This window comes from Antedon bifida, chromosome 8 (assembly GCF_963402885.1).
Source record: "Antedon bifida chromosome 8, ecAntBifi1.1, whole genome shotgun sequence".
Classification (NCBI taxonomy): domain Eukaryota; kingdom Metazoa; phylum Echinodermata; class Crinoidea; order Comatulida; family Antedonidae; genus Antedon; species Antedon bifida.
The window spans coordinates 13,224,779-13,247,655 of NC_136233.1; the positions used below are offsets into that span (position 1 = coordinate 13,224,779).

Below are 22,877 nucleotides of genomic sequence, written 5' to 3' on the forward strand. Positions count from 1 at the left end.
GTATTGTCAATATCTTTATCCTAAATGTTATTATTTAAAAAAGCATCCTTCTTCAGTGGTATTATATTTTTTTATATAGATATATCCATATTTCTTTTTAAAAAAAACTGAAAAAAAATAATAAAAACATGAACAGAAATTCCAATAATCTTTGTTTTATTCATTTACATGATACATTCATTTTATTTCTCTTATTATTTTTAATGTTTAATGACATCCAAATAATGTTGCTTTTCTGTATTAACTATAAAATATAATCAGACCAAGAAAGTTTGTGTTCATTTTTACTTAAAAAATTAATAAATAAATAAAACAGTAATAGGTAATGTTGCAATGTAAAACGCTTGGAAATAAACCAATGTTTAACTGCATAATAAATGTAATCAATGATAATATAAGAACGATTGTTTTTGTGCTATAAAAATACTAAGATAAAACAGCCGCATGTTTCAATGCACGGTTAAAAGTAAAACCATGAGATAGATATAATATCTCTATGGTAAAACACAGCAACTGTAAAAATTAATCAGTTGACTAATGAGCCTAAGAAAGTTATTATTATAACAATAAAAAGATAGAAAAGTAGCAGCATGTTGCAGTGTAAAACGGTTAAAAACAAAACACAACTAATCCACTACAATATATTGTTTATTTCCACTTCCTCAGCCAAGTCGTTTCTTTCGATCTTCTTGAGGGCGTTGGCAAGTTGTGAACGCCTGGTGTGTTCAGCCACTGATACCTTTTTGGACCAAGCGTCCAGCATCGCAAAAATTGCCCCTATTATACTATTACGATTGTCCATTTTAAAGCGATCAAGATCCGGCTTTTTGAAGCCAAGACCAGCTATTGCTAGCTCTTCCCAATCAAACCCAAGTTTCTTTGAGATTTCCATTAACTCCTGAGCAGTTAAATCTGAAAAAGGTGAAGTTTAAATTTCTTTTAAAAGTCTCTCGTATATAACTTGAAATTGAATAAGGGTGATTTTTTAATTTCTTTTAAAACTCTTTTGTAATGACGTATTTGCTTTATTGAATATTCATCAACGTTGTAGACATGTGTATGCAAATTCGATTCCAGATTGCATTTTTCTGTTGCTTTGTGTGAGCTGAATGTACGGTACGGTAACAGAGTGAGTTTATTTATTTATTATTCGATCTAAGCTAAATTACTAAATTTTAATCAGGCATGATTAGCTTGTTTGAAATATTATATAGGATTTTTTTTAATTTATACCTTCATTTCAATCTGTACTAAACTAAATAACTTATTGTGTACTGCAACAAATGAAGGCATGGCTTATATGTTCTATAGCTAACCTTACATACTGTACCTTAGTGGGGTATTATGAGGGGGCCTATGTTTTGGTTGATAATTTACCCGAAAATATGAACTCGGCCCGATGTCACATGAAACATACTGTATTGCCGTTTCCGGCTTCTTCATTATAAAAATATCTTTGGTCTCATCTATATTTTATTTTAACATAAGCTCAATGAATGAAATGGACAAAAAATTATTGATTTTATTTGTTGCATTTTTTAAAAACATCTTGAAATAGAAAAGGTTTTTTTTATTATTATAAGAATTATTCTTTTATATAACTTAGTTCATCATAAGATTCGATGTGCTTTTCTGTAACGTTTTTTTTATGGATTTTTTATATCAAATGTTTTAAACATCTTGAAATACAGGTAGAAGTGGTTTCTTAGAATTACATACTTTCATATATGTAAGCAAATCTGGATAAATTTATTTCAATATTATTCATTAGTATTATAGCGTAAATTACCTACCACTATTTTGTGTAGATGATTGTCTACATATCCCTCCATCTGTTGATGTTGTAGCCTGAGAACCTATAAATTACATGAAATAAAAGTTAGTTTTAATAATCCAGTAGTTCAGGTCAAGTCAGCTGAGGATTAATTTAGAATAGGCATTTAGTATTCTTATTCACTCACTATTCTTGTAAAATATTATCTGATAAAACAGATTCCTAATGTACGTTGATGAGCAGACGTCTGTTACGGATAATAATTGGAATATAAAAGTAGTTAATCGTATTTGCGAAGTATATTTTGGGGTTTGCACCTCTCTTGTGTGCTATTTGATTGTTTGATTTATGTATTTCATACTTTTATTGACCAACCTGTTGCAGTAGATGGTGCTTCTGTACCATCGGCACCTGAAGGATTGTATTCTGTGAAATAAATAAAAACACAAGTAACAATTTAATACAATAACTTTGAATAAAATGGACCAACATACATTTAAATAGCTGGCAGTGATTATATTTTGGCCTGCCTCCCATTAAAATACTCAGCGCAATGACGTATACCATACAGTATAAGGTACTAGTATCAAAGCCAACGCAAAAAAAAATGTGACGAATCAGAATTATCGCTACTGATTGGTCAAATTACTCGGGTTGTGCGTACGTTCTTGTGGTGCATCCTATAAGTGGGGACAATTGCTTCCCAAGCTACTCTTGTAAAACAAAGTTGAATAAATAAAAAATATGTGTGATTAGTCTATTGGATGTTTGTGCTATTATTTTATATTATTTTTATATTTTCTATTTGAAACGTATGGTGCGGATTAGCTTTCCTTTCTGTATAATAATTATGGAGTAGTGGTATACATACCCAGTAATATGATTTGTGCTTTTGTATTCAACTGATCAGCAAACCGTGTCCATTTCACTCGTGTGTCGTTCAACTTAACTTCTTTTTCTAGGTGAAAAACAACATCCCATTTATTTTGAAAACCAAGATGACCTAAACCGTAGTACGCAGTCAAGTTATGAACGTCACCGCATTCAACTTCAGTAATTTCATCCATAGCATTATACAGTGTTTTACGATATGACGACAATGTTATACCCTCACTGGCATCATATCTTGGACCGACATCTTCTATGAATGCCTTTACACAGGATTTTGCAGTGGCATTCTTTGTCACTTTCGCAATTTCTGACATTATGTTAACATCAGTGCATGAAATATCACCTCTGTCTTTAAGTGAATTAAATAAGTTCATTCCGGTGTTGTATTTGCTTGAAAGCACGGATATTGGCAGGTGATCTTGTAGAAGAAATCTCAACTTCAGGTATCCATTACCTGAATAAGCGTTACTGAACGCTTGACGGAAATCGGTAAATGTGTCTTCGATGTCCATCATGTTACTAAAGTGAACAAGAACAAAGAGTAATTCAATTCAATTCAATTCACATTTATTTACTCATCGTTTATAAACATAGTTTTATAATATAAATGATGATGATTTCGCAGGACCCTTTTACATAAAAAACATAAAACAATAAACACAACATAATAAATATAAAATAATAAAATAGCCTGCATGGCTAGGTAGAACTGGCCAACAAATTGTAATGAGTTAAGCCCATTTATTATAACTTTTAATGCATAGTGTGTTCTCTTTGTAAAGTACACATAATGTCAACTACAAAATGTAAAAATATTGTATTTTTACATAACTAGGTTACATCCAACAAATGGATAACATAACTATATGTACAATATTACATACGGATACATTTTTTGCAAGTATCAAAACAAATTGCTAATGTCCCTTTAAACCAAATGTATATAACGTACTTATGTTTGCAGTATACAGGACGGAAATAACCTCTGTTCAACTCAACCCAGACAAACATACAGTATTATGCTTTTTCCACGTGTCCCCTCGCTTACTGCTAACGTTACTGTCTTTTAAAATACCTGCTCTCTGTGAAGCGTTGGTAATTCGGCGTGAAAGTATGTGCAATGTAAAATACTAGGCTACCCATTGTATAATGTGTACGTATAGCTTCCATTTATTAATACTAGGCCTGTACGCCCCCGTACGGTAGCTGTAGTGCACACTGATTCGAATATCGAGTGTTTAATGAAGTCCAAATTAACTAAATAATAATCCCTTATTTGAATCCTGAGGTTATAAAAGCAGTCCTGCCTAAAATTCTGATAGATAATCTAGCGTTTTACCTGTCTTAGTTTCGCACACTGTACAGAAACCTTCCAAAATGTCTATAAACCGTCGATGCAACGCGTGTGTGATGTGAACTGATCGTTTCCTTATTTGTTATTCAAAATTAAAGGGACAGTTCAAGTATTGTAACAAGAAAGGCTGATATGTCTCTTTGCCCATATGCAGACTGACAAAATTAATAGTAACAATCTTGATTAGGGAAGATTTTCAATGGTTTCAATTAAATTTAATATAATTATACAAAAGAATGGAGGTTTAATTCATTATATTCGATTGATTTCAGTTATTGAAACATAGCCTACTATAGCATATAGTTCCTTGGACTAAAATTAAATTAGCTGTTCAATTATATATTCATGTACATAATACATTAAATCAACAGGTTGTATCACGGGCAGAAATACTTCAATTCAAAAATTGACCTTTAAAACAAACTATATGCTTATTATCGAGTCAGTGTAAATATCAGTCGATCACCGTATTTGCATTGCACACCTATTTTTAGGCACTGTATTGATAAAGGAAAATTCCCGACAATTAACTACTGTATTCATAATCAAGGTCAACGGTAGCTGACATTGTTTACCGACGATTATTTTGTTTCGTTGAAAAGTATTCCAATTTAAGAGTATACGTGTCAGTGGTTTATTTGTATTTATATTGTGACAGAGTGCATGAATATGAATGGTGCTTTGAAACACGAAGGAATGGATTGTTCGAGCTCAAGTTTAAACCACTGAGGATCAAATGTTTGCACCGACGTTTAGCATTTCAATCATAAGTATGGCTGGCCAAACTGTCATTTAATCATTAACAAGATATCTTAGTTTTCAATACATAAGCCATCCTACACGTGAGATATCAACACCCGCGTTGAATCACGCCAGTCAGTTTGGGGGAATGAATGGCGTGAATGACTTCACCAAAACAAATCGATTTATCGAAAATCTGCCAACTTGAATTTTTGAAATAATTAATTAAACGATTCAATATCATAATTTAATAGGGCAGCCTTTCTATTTTCATTAATAAAATGTGCAGATCTGTCTTTAGTGACGCGAATTTGCTGTGTTGTTTATCATCATAGAGTCATCACCCATTCATATTCTCTGTCATCATTTCTGGTTTATCATCACAGTCACAGTCAACATTCACAATTATCCCAGTAAGCGTTGCATAATCATAAGGCATACTCAATAATTGTATCGCATCACCTTTAATCGCTTATAGGCCTAAATACATAACAACTTTTTATAATAATAATAATACTTAATACAAACTTAAAAATACAATACGTAATATAGCAAGGAAATGTTTTCAGGGCATTTTTTCACACGCTTTAGGCTATGTTCCCTATTATGTTCCTCTTTATGTTCCCTATTGTTTATCTATACTTTACCATTATAAACCTACTTATGTGGACATTGAGGTTAATAACAATATATACGATGTATGGGTAATGTAACTGTAACATTAGACTTGTTATTAATAACCAATACATTGTCTTTTTATTATAAATCACGTGTGTATTGATAATGATTTATAGACCTTTTTTCAGAACACTTGCTTCGTACTCCATCTCATTCCTTTCAAGTTTATCAATAAATTTGCGTAGGCCTACATTTTTAAATGTATGTTTTGTTTCAAGTTGAAACAGGAGGTCCCACTGATCTACTACTTGTTCAACAGCAATTGTGTACCAATTGCATATTTTATCTTGTTTATCTTTATCTAGCAAACGACCAAATTCGATCAAATTTTGTCTAAGTTGAGATAATTGAGTTATTGGCATACCCGTAACAAATCTCTCAAATGACGGTATCCTTTTTCTGATCACCTCCGCAGCACCATACCATCCACATACATTGAAAATGTCAATGATTAAATCTATATTTGTCCTGCTAATAAGTCCAGGAGTCATGAGTAATTCAAATAGACGGAATGGGTCTTTTGCTTTTTGTATGCCTGCCACTGCGATTTCTTTAAAATCGGTAAGTAGTAACTTTAACATATAGACATTTCCTTTAACTTTCAACCAATCTGACAAGTCGACAAGAAGCTCCCGTAAGTCGCTTTCAGAAAAATCTTCAAAAGAAAAGAGTGTTTTCCTTAGTATTAATAGTAGGCCTATTTGCAAATACTGTAATACACAATCAATTTGGATAAAACACCAATGTTAGGCCTACACACATTATTAAAAGCTGTAATGCGTTAATTAAAACTAAGGTGCACACTGTTCAGTCAAATGATATATTATTATTATTTTATATGCCGTTCACTTTCTTGGTTAGATAATAACTGTTATATATTATTATAAATATTTATACCTTTATTTAATGGAGCCAATGGTTGTCTTTCCGTAGGATGATCACCTATAAAGAGAATCACATGTTATTCTAATATCTAGTTTAATAAAACATATACAATGGACAATATACCAATAGTTAATATTTTATATAAGCACTCATACTTACGTGCTGTCGTTGCTGCTGCTGATGTTATTGTTGTCATCATCGTTGTTGTTGATGAAGACCCTTCTCCTCCACCAGTGGAACCAGTACATCGTTGTTCAGCTGCATTGTAACATATAGTAAACATGTATTTCCATTTTATTGTTATGTTATTTGCTTTCGATTTTTTTTTGTGTATAATAAATATAATAAAATATAGATACAGTAGCACAATACAGTTTATTTTGATAAGTCAAGAATATTAATGTTGTATCATTGAATAAACATTAGGTAGCATAGGCTCATTGAAATACATGTTTTGTTATTAGGCTACTATAGTGAGGATAATTAATTCCTTATGTAATAAAGGTTTCGATTAACGTAAAGTAAGATCATCAAACCAAATCAGATTCTCAAAAAAACTCTAAGTTTACTTACTTGGGAGGCTTACTATTTTCCCACCTCCAGCAGCTTCAGCCACAACTTGTTTACCTGTAGTATATAAATACAAGTCATATAGTACGGTAAAGAAATGTTTGTAAATTATTGATTTAATTAAGAGGAAGCATTATTTTAATTATGTACGAAATTGCGCAAGTAGATAAATATATGTTTATTCCTAAAGTACAAACACAATTCATCCAGAATAAGTGGCAATTATATATAATTAAAGCTGACCTGTTAATTTAAGAACTTCTGTTGCTAACCCTGATTTCCGTTAATATCTCATTTCTTAAGCTAAAGTGTTTCACATTTTGAAAAGAAACTTTTTTTTATACAATATATAATATTCTCATTAAATAATAAATTAAATAATATAGGCTTAAACAACAATATAGTATAGTGTATAAATTAATATGCCTCATCGGAAAATGGTACAGTATCTTTTTTTTTTTAATGTACAACGTTTAAATCGGGAAATACGCACCCAGTAATATGGATTTTGCTGTTGAATTCAACCTATCGGTGAAGTCGGTTAACAACTTTGGTGTTTCGTTTAACTTCATCTCTTTCTCCAAATGAAAAACGACATCCCATTTGTTTTTCAAGTCAAGATGAACCAAATCGTAGAACGCAATCAACTTGTTTAGATCATCTTCCATGACTTCAACCATAGCTCTATACAGATTTGTACGATATAAAGACAATCTTGTCCCTTCTTTATCATCATTATAGTGTTCACCGACGTCTTTTATGTATTTAAGTACACTTTCTTTTGCGTAGGTGTTTTCTGTCAGTTCTGCAATTTCTGACATAATTTTGATATTATTGTATGCGATAACGCCTTTAGTTTTAAGTCCAGTAAAAAAATTCATTCCTAAGCTGGGTTTCTGGGTCAATACACTGATCGACAAGGCATCATGTAAAAGAAATCTCAACTCCTTTACATTATCCCCAGGATAAGCATTACTGAATTCTTGACGAAAGTTTCTGAATCTATCATCCATTTCGTTTACTGCAAAGGAAAATATAGCTTCAGTCTACATTAAATTGCATTTATCGTTCGACGGTATCCTTAGGCCTATGTTTTATATAGAGAGTACGGTGTGTGGAAGGCCTCTGTCGGCTATGTAATATTGGTCTGAATGGGAACCATTTTATCTATAGGCCCTATAGTATTTTATTTGCTATTTAAAAATAGGTACACTAGGCCTATTTGATTTAATGTCAGAGAGGGTCAGATCCGTCTGTTTCAGCCTATTGATTTTATCGTGGATGGAAATGAGGATTCTAAACATGGGCCACGCCTATATATGTTTACTTCCACATTTCTCTCTAATGATATTACATGTTCATACATGATTATAAAACATGCAGTAGAAACAATTCAGTAGAACATTACTTACTAATTTCATATGAAAAATATAATAGCATACAACCTAGGATTATTAACTAATATAGTATTCACCACAGTTTAGTTCGTCGCGTTTTGTTATGCCGAGTCAAAACTGTAGAACATTCAAACATTAAATAATACATAATTGATAATTATTGCTTTGTATAATAGGACTACTTATAGTAATTGACGTTATACAGTACAATAATTCTTACCTTATACCTTAGAAAAACGAAAAAAGTCGTCTTTTGCTACCCGATAAATTGATCTACTGCTATCAGTCGGGTGAAGTAAACTGTTGATTTATCGCGTCTTACCATTGTTATGCATAATTATGATATGGATCTATTTTTAGAAATTTTAGAAGAGAATGGAAATACCAAAATGGTATTTTAGTACGAAAGATTAAAATCAAACAGCGTATACTATAGCGAGAAAAGGCCTATAGTTGAAAGTAGTGAATGTCTGGTAGTTTTCTTTTTTGCTGGTCTAAAAATAATAATCGCTAATTAATCCATTATCAACCATTGATGATTGTGGTTTTATCCAAACATTTTGTGTTTGTTGACTGCTTTCATTTTCATTTATTTTACTAACAAACAGTAATGCTCCAAGATACATCAACCCTTGATCAGTAATAGGCCTAAGCAAAAGGTATCCTCAACTTTTTATACCCGTGCCCGATTTTCTCTCAAATGTATAACATCTCTCTTATGAAGAAATTAATTTCTACTATATTTTCAGTTTCAAGAAATCCATTTAATGTAGTAATAATGTAATCAAATTGTTCCCATTGTAGATTGTCCCTTTGTTAACGGCATGATATATATATATATATATTAAATGAAAGTAATTATCTTAGTTATAGTACTTTTATTTCATTTATTTATCCAACATGCAACAACGTAACAATGCAAAGGAAATAAAAAAGAGACTACTGTATGTCACAGGTGAACTACATATTCGTTTTGTCAACGAAGCCTACATCATTTACAAAATACTAGAGCTGTTAGGCTTAATATTAAGAAATTAAAGTTTTACTTAAAATAAATGTGTTTAATGTGTTAAATTACATTATGATGCGAACTTATATTATCTTAATTACTAATAAGTATAAACACCGGTTATATGATAAGTATTATCACAAAATTAGAATACATGTCTCATGTAATAAAACTATTCTACAATTGTACAGTACTATACTAAAATACATTCCAAAACTCACTACAAGCAACAAGAATTATTATTCAAAACACCAATTTCAAATTTCAAAAATGTTAAGTAGCAGAGCAGAAGAAGAGGAGTAGGCATATATAGATATCAAACGAAAGTATAGACCTAAAATAGGCATATCGTGTATCTTTGTGTACATTCAGCTGTTTTTGATTAATTCTTATTTTAGTGATGATTTTTAAAATGCTTTGAATTCAACGGAGATAAACGCTGTATTTAAGGTTAAACAGGATGTTGTTTATAGATTATTATGGTAGTTATCTTTAGTGTTTAATTATTCTAGATGGATTTATATTCAAATTGGATGGAATATCTAATTATGTATAAGTGGAGAGATTTCATCTAAAGTTAGACATATCTAAAGTATATGCTTTATACGCGGTTAAATAATAAAGGAAGTAGGCCTATACGTAACCAGATATTTACATTTTACAGTTTGGAGGCACCACCGAGTGCCTAGAGACAAATACTTCTCACCTACAGAGTACCATTATAATTCAGATCATGTGTTATAATCTTAAATTATTTCAATACTACTGCAACGCGAGAAAGTCTCAATTTCGTCAAATCTGCAATGAATTGTTGGGTATTGTCTACCTTGATGATTTCTCTACATTCTAAATCATATATCATGCTCCAACTATTTTCGTATTTCTTGACTGGAACGTTATAAAACGAATCCATTTTGTCTACATCTTTTTTACCTAACCGCATCCCAAATTTAATTAATTTCTGTCTGCCAATTGAAATTTTTGTAATTGCTACTTCTTTTACATTTGGAAATGAAGGTAATCTTTCCTGTATCTGACGTTGTAAAGCATACTGTTCACTTAAATTGATTGTATCATATATTATAGAGATGTCTTCACGACTTAAATCATTTGAATTATCTAACTCGTCTAACAAACCGATTGTATTTTCTATTGTTTCATGTTTGTATGTAGGCACATGATCTCCAAACAATACCATCAATAAAAAGTAACAAGTTTTTCTTCTCGCATCATAATACTCTGACGTAATCGTTTTCAGAAGCTGGAAATCCTTCTCGTCCATTTCTGTACAATTACGAAAGATGATCTGTGAGTATACATTACTCTTGAAGCATTGATTCATGCATTATTTATTTTGATTACTCTAATTCACATTTTATGTCCCGTTGTGTCAGTACTTACGTGACGGTGTTGTTGGGAGCCTTACTATTTTTCCACCTCCACCGCATATTTTACCATAACCAACCAATTCACCTCTAGTAAATAAGACCAAGCCTACCAGCAAAAATGCAGTTAGTATAAGTATTAAAGTGAAAATTGAAATACAACTATATTGTGGATTTATTTGTACTGCGTCCATTAATATGCGTATGAGGTACGAGCAGCGACTGACCTAGTTGAAGTCAACTATATAATTATTATATCTTTATAATATTAATGAAATCTTAAGTTATTACAACAATTCCGCGCCGCTTGATGGAAGTGCTTCAACTTTGCAGTGAATTCGCTGATATTGCTTTCTTTGAAAAAAAATTATTTAAATTCTAAATCATATTGCATTCCTCAATTACTTTTGTATTTCTTAACTTGCTACCATACATCTTTGAGAGTTATTCCCTTTCCCAATTGCATTATTTTCTGTCTGTAACTGCTAAAGTTAATTTCTATTGGTCTTCATAAATTTTAATTTGGTTGCTTATTTATTCATATACGTAATGTTATACAAGTTTAGTGCAATATCTTAATTCAAATAATGTAATCATGAATGTAATCCATTTCAATTGGGGTTCTCTTTTCTTTCTTTTTTCTTTAGTTGATGTACGCAATCGAAAATTGTCTAATAGACAATTCAGCTTTTTGCTGCGAATTGGGTTTGTTAATAAAAGAGTACATATTTGAGACTTCATATAGTGAGGACAATTTTAAAAATAGTGCTGAGTGCGATTAAACATAAAATCTCTATCACGATCAGATTTTAAAATAGTCGGGGGCTTTACTATTTTCCCACTTTTCACATTTACCTTAATCTCTTGTTTACCTGTACCACAAAAAATACACATTATAATACAATAAAAAAGCAATTTTGTAGAGAAAATCGGTAGTCTTCAATGAACACAGTTAATGTTGTCCGTTATGAAAATTACATATGTTACAATAAAGTGTTGTAGGCCTACGCAATGGTTTGTAGCAATATGTGTCAATAGTATTAGCGTAATACCTGTAGACTTAATAGTTAGTCTTCCTCCACCAAAAGTGACACCACTTCCATCAGCGACTTCTGAAAAATAAAGAAAACACTTTCAAATACCTAGAAAAACAATGCCAACAAATCGTTAATTTTAGTTATGAAAATATAAAGTTGCAGGCGCCTGCGCCTACGTAATGGTTTGTAGAAAGATATGTAAATAGCGTAATATACTATTAATACCTGTAGTAGTTTGTCCTCCTCCTGGGCCTCCTCCTCCACCTGTGACACCACTTCCACCAGCGACTTCTGAAAAACCATACCAACAAATTATTAATTTCCTATTTTTATTCAATAAAATTATTATTACGTTCAAATTTCCGTGTAACTCTATCAACATGAAACATGAGCATAAATTTGGAAATTTAAAGTCTAATTGGAAATAACATTAGCACTGTTTACCTACCCAGTAATAGGATTTTTGCTTGTGCATTCAACTGATTGGCAAAGTCTGTCAGCAACTTCTGTGTCTCGTTCAATTTGACTTCTTTCTCCAAATGAAATACTAAATCCCATTTATTTTTAAGGTCTAGTGAATCTAACCCGTAGTGATCAATTAAGCTTTCTAAATCACCCTCTTCATCTTCTGTGATTAAACACATAGCTTTATAAAGTGTTTGGCGATATGAAGACAAACTTGCTCCACCTCTATCATCATATTGGGAACCGACTGCTTTTTTGTATTCCGTTACACTAGTTATTGCTAAGATGTTTTCGGTAACGTCTGCAATTTCTGACAAAAGCTTAACATTTGTGTATGTGATAAGGCCTTTATTTTTTAGTACAGTAAATAAATTCATTCCGGACTTGTTTTTTGCCAAATCACCAATGGAAATATGATCCTGCAGAAGAAACTTCAACTCCAGTTTTTTATTCCCAAGATAAGCATTGCTGAATTCCTGACGAAAGCTTCTAAACAAATCATTATCCATCGTGTTACTATAAAAAAGAAATGGTAGTGAGAATCAATTTGTAGATATATTTTTAGTTAAAATAAATAGTTCCATCCGACTGTTATTGGGGCACAGATGGTGTGATAGAGGGCGTAATCGAGGCTAAACGGTGTAGGCCTATGCCAATTTCTAATTTTCAAGAAAGGGTAATATTTTGGAAATCATAATCAAAATAAGTTTCTCTTCACAAAGACTGACTTACTTAATTACGTTGAAAAATATTCTTGCAATGTTTTTTTGTCGGAAACATGTGCACGTCTCTGTACGTTTTTTGCGAGAAGCAAATATCTAAAACGTTTTATTATACAGGCATAAAGGCATGGAATAACCTACCTCATTCCATTCAAGAAATAGAAAACAAATTTAATTTTAAGAAAAATGTTAAATCACATTTCTGTTCTACCAAATAACTATATAAGTCAATCATAGTCTTTAATTTAACTTGTTTTTATATATTATTGTTATATTTACGTGTTTAATGCTATACTTTGTAATGTTTATATTTTTTATTTTAGATTGTAAAAGGATCCCAATGGAAATAAGCTGATAAGCTTTTTGGGCTATCCTGGAAAATCTCTTATAAATGTATTATTTGTAATGTCTGTAATTTATGTTATCACTTTGTATGTTTTTTTTAATTTTTTTTTTTATGATGATTTTCCAAATAAATTCAAATCAAATCAAATCATACGCCACGCCACCAATTCGTTTATATTAGTTTTATATATTTGGTCATAAACAAATGCCACGACTCTGTCTCATTTGTTGCAAGCTACCATTTTTATACACGAATATTGCAGTTTATCAATACATCAACTATGTTTTTAATTATTATATATTTTATTATGTTGCATCTGTGGCCTGCTTGATGGTGTTATGTAAACATCATATTATCTTAACATCTAATCACAATCATAACATTGATTTTAGTCAATTATCTTGGAAGGTAAAAGGGCCGCAAACATACAATAAGTAATTTCATATTTGGGGTCTTTCAACTGTTAGTGCATCATCGGATTTTACCATGCAATTTCACCTTCTTTCAATTTCCTCGATTCTTTATTTCTAATCGCTCCATGTAGGGCATTCCAGGCGTCAGCCATGTTTCGCTAAATGATAATAATACTCTTGGCATTCACAAACCTACTTACATACCAACAAATACGCGTGAAATAAATTGTGATCATAAATAAATTGAAAAATGTAATTGGGCCTACACCGAGGGTGGCTTTTAGACCCCTTACGTTTTATCCACAAACAATATTGTCAGTAGTTTAATCCGTCCAACCGTAGGCCTGCCACGCCTATAATTCAATTGTTCAATGTTGTGTACCAATTACCAGAAACCATGCATTTACTCAGAAACCACAGATTATTAAGATTATGTTGAAAATATTGATATGCATAAGTAACTGTACTGTAGGCTGTCGTGTTTTTCACTCTTTCATAATATAATAATTAAGGCGAATGGTAATTGCTATCCTTAATTGTACCGTACTATGTCAGTTAGGGGAAAATGGCAAAAGGCTTCCTACATCCTATGAGTTTTATCAGATAATCTATTGACAACTCTTGTAACATAACCAAATTTTCCCCTTAACTCATATTTACCTAATTATAATAATTCTTACCTTTCACCTTTTATACTGAAGAAACTAAACAATAGATGCGTCTTGCCCCTCTATAACCACTGTATGAATCGATCAGGTCACAACAGTCGTTTGACTATGATGGCGTCTTGTCTTTGTTATGCATATTTTTGCTATGGATCTATTTTTAGGAATTGTAGAAGAGAATGGGAATTACAAAATTGTATTTTTAGGAAAAGGTAAAAATCACATTGATACTATACAGGTATATAAACTATACCAAACTGGCGAGTAAATCATCTTTAATTACTTTTTAAACCTCGCAACGTCTGGTTTAAAAGGCTACTCGGGCCAATAATTGCTGTTAGCTATAGGGGTTATTGCGATTTGGACGTTTCTGATTGGTTGTAGCCATGGATTATATTGATTAACACTGTTCTGATTGGTTGTAGCTTTAAATACTTCTTCTCAGAACTCGTCCATAATACAATAGCAATTTAGCACAGTGTTTCACTATATAATCATATAAAGAATAGGAAACATTTAATAATATGATAAATGACATTTACATAGCAATTTAGCACTGTGTTTTACTATAACCAATTTGGTTAGAGTAAAACACAATGATAAAGAATAGGAAACATTTAATAATATGATAAATGACATTTACATAGCAATTCATCACTGTGTTTTTCTATAACCTATTTGGTTACGGTTAAACACAATGATAAAGAATATGAAACATTTAATAATATGATAAATGACATTTACATAGCAATTTAGCACTGTGTTTTACTACATAACCAATTTGGTTAGAGTAAAACACAATGATAACGAATAGGAAACATTTAATAATTTGATAAATGACATTTACATAGCAATTTATCACTATGTTTTACTATAACTAATTTGGTTACGGTTAAACACAATGATAAAGAATAGGAAACATTTAATAATATGATAAATGACATTTACATAGCAATTTAGCACTGTGTTTTACTATAACCAATTTGGTTACGGTTAAACACAATAATAAAGAATAGGAAACATTTGATAATTTGATAAATGACATTTACATAGCAATTCATCACTGTGTTTTACTATAACCAATTTGGTTACGGTTAAACACAATGATAAAGAATAGGAAACATTTAATAATATGATAAATGACATTTACATAGCAATTTAGCACTGTGTTTTACTATAACTAATTTGGTTACAGTTAAACACAATGATAAAGAATAGGAAACATTTAATAATATGATAAATGACATTTACATAGCAATTTATCATTGTGTTTTACTATAACCAATTTGGTTACGGTTAAACACAATGATAAAGAATAGGAAACATTTAATAATATGATAAATGACATTTACATAGCAATTTATCACTGTGTTTTACTATAACCAATTTGGTTAGAGTAAAACACAATGATAAAGAATAGGAAACATTTATTAATATGATATATGACATTTACATAGCAATTTATCATTGTGTTTTACTATAACCAATTTGGTTAGAGTAAAACACAATGATAAAGAATAGGAAACATTTAATAATTTGATAAATGACATTTACATAGCAATTTATCATTGTGTTTTACTATAACCAATTTGGTTAGAGTAAAACACAATGATAAAGAATAGGAAGCATTTAATAATTTGATAAATGACATTTACATAGCAATTTATATGTTTTATAGACGTAAGAACCTATTGAACATATCTACCAAATTTCAAAAGTTTCTGAATACGATAAGTATTTTTTCGCGATGAATTTATTATGTCGCTGCAAACTAGGGTTAGGGTTATATAACCTAAAACAGTATCTATTCTTTATCATTGTGTTTAACTGTGTAACCAAATTGGTTCTGTAAAACACAATGATAAGCTATGTAACTTGTATTTATTATATTACATTATATGTATCCTATTCTTTATCATAACGTTTAGATAATAAGATATACTTAATATAATATTTTGCTATGTAAATAACATCATATAATAAATGTTTCATCATCATTGTGTTTTACTCTAACCAAATTGGTTATAGTAAAACACAGTGCTAAATTGCTATGTAAATGTCATTTATCATATTATTAAATGTTTCCTATTCGTTACCATTGTGTTTTACTCTAACCAAATTGGTTATAGTAAAACACAGTGCTAAATTGCTATGTAAATGTCATTTATCATATTATCAAATGTTTCCTATTCTTTATCATTGTGTTTAACTGTAACCACATTGGTTATAGTAAAACACAGTGATAAATTGCTATGTAAACGTCATATATCATATTATTAAATTCCTATTCGTTATCATTGTGTTTTACTCTAACCAAATTGGTTATAGTAAAACACAGTGATAAATTGCTATGTAAATGTCATATATCATATTATTAAATTCCCATTCTTTATCATTGTGTTTTACTCTAACCAAATTGGTTATAGTAAAACACAGTGATAAATTGCTATGTAAATGTAATTTATCATATTGTTAAATGTTTCCTATTCTTTATCATTGTGTTTTACTATAACCAAATTGGTTATAGTAAAACACAGTGATAAATTGCTATGTAAATGTAATTTATCATATTGTTAAATGTTTCCTATTCTTTATCATTGTGTTTTACTATAACCAAATTGGTTATAGTAAAACACAGTGATAAATTGCTATGTAAATGTAATTGATCATATTGTTAAATGTTTCCTATTCTTTATCATTGTGTTTTACTCTAACCAAATTGGTTATAGTAAAACACAGTGATAAATTGCTATGTGAATGTCATTTATCATATTATATTAAATTCCTATTCTTTATCATTGTGTTTAACTGTAACCAGATGCTTTAATTTTTACCATAGTCTTAGTTGGGACTGACTGAACTAAGAATAAAACTGGGTAACTGTACCAACACCTCAAATAGTCTCAAAGTATTTTTTAACATCACCGCAAAATTGTTTATACGTTTATTTTGATTGGCTAACTAAAGTACGGCCTAATGAATATTGATATTAGAGGATTCCCTAGCTTAGTGAAAAAGTTTTATTACCAAAAATGTGCTGATTACGTCACTACCGGAAGTTGTAGTCTACCATGATGCAGACGCAATTGATTATGTACGTTTGTTAAACATAAAAAAATTAAATTACCACAAAACGACGATAGGAAGGAATTCAAAGAAATGCCCTACGTGTTTAAAATCATTGTTTTAATATAGTCTGTATGTATAACTAACAATTGACCTTGTGGAAGAGCGTATAAATTTAATTTAAAGTAAAACATGATTTACTCGCCAATTTGGTATTGGATATATAGCTCTACTATAACGATAAAGTCGAGTTAATTGAAAAGTAGTACAATTCTGTAGTGCTGAAGTTCACTCGATGAGGAATTATATTTTTAGGCTTAAATCATATTTACATGGTCTCACAGACAGACAGTTCACTGTGTGTGGAAAATGAATGATGTACCTTTAATGATTCAAGAAAATACGCCTCCTCGAGGTAAATTACAAAACGCGATTAACCTGAACTAATTTTTGCTATGTCCCCATACAACATCGCAAAATCGGTGGGTAATAGTAGTACCTTTTCATTTCAATCAATCAACCATACAATGATAACAGTAAAGATATTAACATATTGTGTAGATCTGACCTGTGTGTTTATGAAACTGTGAATTTACTGCATTATCACTTATCTGTTATTATCATGGTCATAATCTACTTCCGCCTGCTCCCACACTCCAAATAATCAATTAATAAATAATGTATTAACTCAGAGTTTACCGAGAACTCGTCTTCTCATAAGAAATTAACAAAAAAGAATATAGTTCAAGATCAACTTTATTTAAACAGAGAGACCAGATCAACACAAGTTGGTCTTGTACTGTACATACAAAATAACATTTATTATACACTTGATCACACTAATTTTTACTTGCTCTAAAATATTTAAATCTAAATAATAAAGCTGCTTGACTATTCAAATAATTGGTATTCATACGTAGCCATACAACCAAGAAATAACAATGTCTTCCATAACTAAAAAAGTATACATTATACTAAAATAAAAAGTTATATAAAATGTTTATAGGCCATCAATTTCTAAACAAAAAATGTAAATGTAGGCCTATCTATCATAAGAAAGTTTATTAGATAAATTTATTAGAACAAAATTATTTATTTTAACTTTAATTATAGCATTTTAAGTATGCTAACACTCAGCATTTTGATTAAATTTTATTTTCGTAATGATTTTAGTTGCTTTGAATAAAACATTGCAAACTACAGAAAATTTCATGAAGGAGATAAACAATATCAATTTTATCATCAGGTGCAAGGCTCTGAGTAAAGAGTCATGAAGTACAATTCATAAGAAGAGAATTATTTCAGATAATTTGCATAAAATCTGAATTATTCCAACAATTTTGCCGAACTTGACGGAAGTTCACATTGCTTCAAGTTTGCAACAAATTCGTCGATGTTGCTTTCTTTGAAGATTGATTGCTCAAATTCTAAATCATATATCATTCCCCAACTACTTTTGTATTTCTTAACTGGATTGTTATAGTGCCCATCAATCGTTGCTACATCATTTGGAGTTATTCCCTTTCCAAATTTCATTATCTTCTGTCTGTAATTGCTGAAGTTGGTAATTTCTATTGGTTTTACTTCTGGAAATGATATTTTAGCTTTTAGCTTCCGTTGTAAAGCATAATGTCCTGTCAAGTTGATTGTATCGTATACTATAGAGATATCATTAGAACTTAGATCATTTGATTCATCTAATGCATCTAATAAATCTATTGTAGTATTGATTGTTGTATGTTTTTGTGTAGTCACATGATCTCCAAACAACACCATCAACATAATGTGGCAATCCGGTCTCGCATCGTAATACGCTGACACAATCGTTCTGAGATGCTTAAAATCATCCTGGGTAATTTCTGAAAATCAGAAAAAAGTATGTTAATGGACTTCAAAAACCTTTTCTTGTAACGCTGCATCCATCCGTTCATTTGTTTAAAAAAATGAAGTGTTATAATGTAGGCCAACTGCTTTAGTAATTTAAAAAGAAGGCATTATTTTATCGGTTTTATGCTATAATTTCGGAAGTAAGTCTACAAACTCAGAAAGGTCTGTATGGTTATACAAGTTTAGTGCAATATCTTATTCAAATAATGTAATCATGAATGTAATCCATTTCAATTGGGTTTCTCTTTTATTTGTTTATTAATGTTGTTGTACGCAATGTTATAGAACGTTGTCTAATAGCCATGTAATTCAGCTTTTTGGTGCAAATTGGTTTTGTTAATACACGAGTACAGATTCAAGACTCAAAATAGTGAGGATAATTAATTACTGTTATGCAATCATTGTTTTGATTAAACATAAAATCTGTATCATGATTTCAAAAAGTATTTACTTACCTGTAGTCGGGGGCTTTACTATTTTCCCACTTTTCACATCTACCTTAATCTCGTGTTTACCTGTACCACAAAAATAGATATTATAATACAGTAAAGAAACAATCTCGTTAGTCTTCGATGAGCGCAGTTAATTTTGTTCGTTATAAAGATTATTATGTTACAATAACTAAAGTGTTGTAGGCCTACACAATGGTTTGTGTCTAAATAGCGTAATACCTGTAGGCTTAGTAGTTAGTCCTCCTCCTCCACCAGTGACACCACTTCCACCAGCAACTTCTGGAAAATAAAAAAAAACTTTTAAAAACCTAACAAAATTTCTATTATTAGTATTATTATTATTATTATTATGTTTAAATGTCCGTTTAAGCATGAGCATACATTGAGACATTTTAAATGGAAATAATATTAGCACTGTTGCACCTACCCAGTAATAGGATTTTTGCTTGTGCATTCAACTGATTGGCAAAGTCTGTCAACAACTTCTGTGTCTTGTTCAATTTGACTTCCTTCTCCAAATGAAATTCTAAATCCCATTTATTTTTAAAGCCTAGTGAATCTAACCCGTAGTGATCAATTAAGTTTTCTAAATCACCACCCCTATCTTCTGTGATTAAACACATAGCTTTATAAAGTGTTTGGCGATATAAAGACAAACTAGCTCCACCTCTATCATCATATTGGGAACCGACTGCTCTTTTGTATTTAGTTACACAAGTTTTTGCTAAGATGTTTTCGGTCACGTCTGCAATTTCTGACAAAAGCTTAACATTTGTGTATGTGATAAGACCTTTATCTTTTAGTACAGTAAATAAATTCATTCCGGACTTGTTTTTTGCCAAATCACCAATCGAAATATGATCCTGCAGAAGAAACTTCAACTCCAGTTTTTTATTCCCAAGATAAGCATTGCTGAATTCCTGACGAAAGTCTCTAAACAAATCATCACCCATTGTGTTACTATAAGAGAAGAAATGGTAGTGAGAATCAATTTATATATATATTTTTAGTTAAAATAAAGCAATCGAGGCAAAACGGTGTATGCCAATTTCTAATTTTCAAAAAAGGGTAATATTTTGGAGATCATAATCAAAATATTTTATTCAAAGACTGACTGACGGCCAAGCTATAATTACGTTGAAAAATATTCTTGCAATGTTTTCTCTGTGCGTTTTTTGCGAGAAGCATTTACGCCATTGTGGTCTCCCAATTTATTTATTTAATTTAATTATTTTATTTATTTAACAACATATTTGTACAGGATAATACACAATCAAGTAGAAATATACTTGTTTTGCATTGTGGTCCTTTCGACAAAAACGGATACAAATTTTAATACTTGTACATTACAATTAATAATGATAGCAACAAAAAATATAAACTGGAAGTTAATTGTTATGAGAAGAAATGAGATCTGTATCTAGCTTTAAAGGACATAATCGTGGGTGAATGTTTTATATCTGCTGGCAAGTCATTCCATATTTTTCCGCATGCAACTTTAAAAGACGAATCCAATTTGCTACGGGTATAATGAGGTATAACAATATTTAAGTTGTCTACTCCACGCGTTGAATGGATGTGTACATTCCCAATTATTTCAATTTCATTTGTCAATCTGGTTGGCGCAAGGCCGTGGATACATTTATACATTAGACTAGCTAGATAAAAATCTCTTCTCTCTTCAAATGTTTTCCAGGAAAGATCCTGAATTATGTCATCACCCCTCACGTCAACAAAATCAAAAATTTTAGTAACAATGCGAGCCGCTCTTCTATGAAGACGCTTCAAGATATTCTAGTTTTGCTCAGAGGTTTTTCCCCAAACAGTTATCGCATAGTCACTAAAGGTTGTATGGTACTCAAAAACATATTTGGTCATAAACAAATGCCACGACTCTGTCTCATTTGTTGCAAGCTACCATTTTTACACACGAATATTGCAGTTTATCAATACATCAACTATGTTTTTAATTATTTTATATTTTAATATTTTGCATCCGTGGCCTACATAGGCCTACTTGAGGGTGTTATGTAAACATCGTATTATCTTAACATCCAATCACAATCATATCGTTGATTTTAGTCAATTATCTTGGAAGGTAAAAGGGCCGCAAACATACAATAAGTAGTAAACAGTAATTTCATATTTGGGGTCTTTCAACTGTTACTGCATCGGACTTTACCATGCAAGTTCACCTCCTTTCAATCTCCTCGATTATATAGTTCTAATCGCTTCATGAAGGGCATTTCAGGCGTCAGCCATGTTTCGCTAAATGATAGTAATACTCTCGACATAAATAATTATCTTAACCTACTTAAATACCAATAAATACGCGTGTATTCAAATGTGATCATAAATTGAAAAATGTAATTGGACCCGAGAGTGGCTTTTTGTCCCCTTACGTTTTATCCACAAACAATATTGTCAGTGGTTTAATCCGTCTAACCGTAGGCCTGTCACGCCTATAATTCAATTGTTCAATGTTGTGTGCCAATTGCCAGAAACCATGCATTTACTCAGAAACCACAGATCAAATTATGATTATGTTGAAAATATCAATAGGCATAAGTAACTGTACTGTTGGCTGTCGTGTTTGTCACTCTTTATAATATAATAATTAAGGCGAATGGTATTCATCCATTTGTTTATTGCTATCCTTATTGTACCGTACTATGTCAGTTAGGGGAAAATGACAAAAGGCTTCCTACTTTCTAGGAGTTTTATCAGATAATCTATATTGTTTTGACAACTCTTGTAACATGACCACAGTGCTGATTTTGCCATTTTCCCCCTAACTGATATTTACGTAATTATAATAATTCTTACCTTTCACCTTTTATACTGAAGAAACTAAAAAATAGATGCGCCTTGCCCCTCTATAACAACCACTGTATGGATCGATCAGGTCACAACAGTCGTTTGACTATGATGGCGTCTTGTCTTTGTTATGCATATTTTTGCTATATGGATCTATTTTTAGGAACTGTAGAAGAGAATGGGAATTACAAAATTGTATTTTAAGGAAAAGGTAAAAATCCCATTGATACTATAACGATAAAGTCGAGTTAATTAAAAAGTGGTACAATTCTGTAGTATCATATATTTTTGCGCGCCAAAATAAAGTTATGGTTATAATATTA

General features: G+C 30.9%; 5 protein-coding genes across 6 annotated transcripts in view; all 5 read right to left on the reverse strand.

Annotated features, from left to right (window-relative positions):
• LOC144849675 (uncharacterized) overlaps positions 1 to 22,877 on the reverse strand; it is a 36,339-nt gene that overhangs the window by 4,743 nt on the left and 8,719 nt on the right. The window lies entirely within an intron of this gene.
• On the reverse strand, positions 218 to 4,152 carry LOC144850018 (uncharacterized). Its single transcript, XM_078707181.1, has 5 exons — positions 4,005 to 4,152; positions 2,646 to 3,184; positions 2,150 to 2,200; positions 1,794 to 1,856; positions 218 to 912 (listed from the first exon to the last, which is right to left on the reverse strand). The coding sequence occupies exons 2-5, from the start codon at positions 3,178 to 3,180 to the stop codon at positions 635 to 637; spliced, it is 927 nt and encodes a 308-aa protein (XP_078563307.1). The 5' UTR covers positions 3,181 to 3,184; positions 4,005 to 4,152; the 3' UTR covers positions 218 to 634.
• Positions 5,266 to 8,600, reverse strand: LOC144850149 (uncharacterized). Its single transcript, XM_078707366.1, has 6 exons — positions 8,511 to 8,600; positions 7,387 to 7,914; positions 6,897 to 6,950; positions 6,483 to 6,581; positions 6,336 to 6,380; positions 5,266 to 6,093 (listed from the first exon to the last, which is right to left on the reverse strand). Exons 2-6 carry the CDS (start codon positions 7,904 to 7,906, stop codon positions 5,549 to 5,551), a joined length of 1,263 nt encoding a protein of 420 aa, XP_078563492.1. The 5' UTR covers positions 7,907 to 7,914; positions 8,511 to 8,600; the 3' UTR covers positions 5,266 to 5,548.
• On the reverse strand, positions 9,244 to 14,050 carry LOC144849674 (uncharacterized). The gene is made up of 6 exons (XM_078706670.1): positions 13,961 to 14,050; positions 12,170 to 12,702; positions 11,947 to 12,012; positions 11,737 to 11,796; positions 10,701 to 10,793; positions 9,244 to 10,583 (listed from the first exon to the last, which is right to left on the reverse strand). Exons 2-6 carry the CDS (start codon positions 12,693 to 12,695, stop codon positions 10,051 to 10,053), a joined length of 1,278 nt encoding a protein of 425 aa, XP_078562796.1. The 5' UTR covers positions 12,696 to 12,702; positions 13,961 to 14,050; the 3' UTR covers positions 9,244 to 10,050.
• Positions 18,177 to 22,642, reverse strand: LOC144850509 (uncharacterized). The gene is made up of 5 exons (XM_078707791.1): positions 22,564 to 22,642; positions 20,165 to 20,697; positions 19,957 to 20,016; positions 19,741 to 19,800; positions 18,177 to 19,257 (listed from the first exon to the last, which is right to left on the reverse strand). Exons 2-5 carry the CDS (start codon positions 20,688 to 20,690, stop codon positions 18,725 to 18,727), a joined length of 1,179 nt encoding a protein of 392 aa, XP_078563917.1. The 5' UTR covers positions 20,691 to 20,697; positions 22,564 to 22,642; the 3' UTR covers positions 18,177 to 18,724.

What these genes read in the sequence shown, in the direction of transcription:
- LOC144850018 (XM_078707181.1), bottom strand. Translation starts at nt 3,180, where the DNA reads ATGATGGACATCGAAGACACATTTACCGATTTCCGTCAAGCGTTCAGT. An exon ending in AGCACAAATCATATTACTGG is followed by an intron (nt 2,201 to 2,645) that starts GTATGTATACCA and finishes TTTATTTCACAG; the next exon opens with AATACAATCCTTCAGGTGCC. An exon ending in ATCATCTACACAAAATAGTG is followed by an intron (nt 913 to 1,793) that starts GTAGGTAATTTA and finishes CACCTTTTTCAG; the next exon opens with ATTTAACTGCTCAGGAGTTA.
- LOC144850149 (XM_078707366.1), bottom strand. Translation starts at nt 7,906, where the DNA reads ATGGATGATAGATTCAGAAACTTTCGTCAAGAATTCAGTAATGCTTAT. An exon ending in AGCAAAATCCATATTACTGG is followed by an intron (nt 6,951 to 7,386) that starts GTGCGTATTTCC and finishes TATATACTACAG; the next exon opens with GTAAACAAGTTGTGGCTGAA. An exon ending in ATTGGCTCCATTAAATAAAG is followed by an intron (nt 6,094 to 6,335) that starts GTATAAATATTT and finishes TTTCTTTTGAAG; the next exon opens with ATTTTTCTGAAAGCGACTTA.
- LOC144849674 (XM_078706670.1), bottom strand. Translation starts at nt 12,695, where the DNA reads ATGGATAATGATTTGTTTAGAAGCTTTCGTCAGGAATTCAGCAATGCT. An exon ending in AGGAGGACAAACTACTACAG is followed by an intron (nt 11,797 to 11,946) that starts GTATTAATAGTA and finishes TTTATTTTTCAG; the next exon opens with AAGTCGCTGATGGAAGTGGT. An exon ending in GCTCCCAACAACACCGTCAC is followed by an intron (nt 10,584 to 10,700) that starts GTAAGTACTGAC and finishes GTAATTGTACAG; the next exon opens with AAATGGACGAGAAGGATTTC.
- LOC144850509 (XM_078707791.1), bottom strand. Translation starts at nt 20,690, where the DNA reads ATGGGTGATGATTTGTTTAGAGACTTTCGTCAGGAATTCAGCAATGCT. An exon ending in ACTAACTACTAAGCCTACAG is followed by an intron (nt 19,801 to 19,956) that starts GTATTACGCTAT and finishes TTTGTGGTACAG; the next exon opens with GTAAACACGAGATTAAGGTA. An exon ending in AGTAAAGCCCCCGACTACAG is followed by an intron (nt 19,258 to 19,740) that starts GTAAGTAAATAC and finishes TCTGATTTTCAG; the next exon opens with AAATTACCCAGGATGATTTT.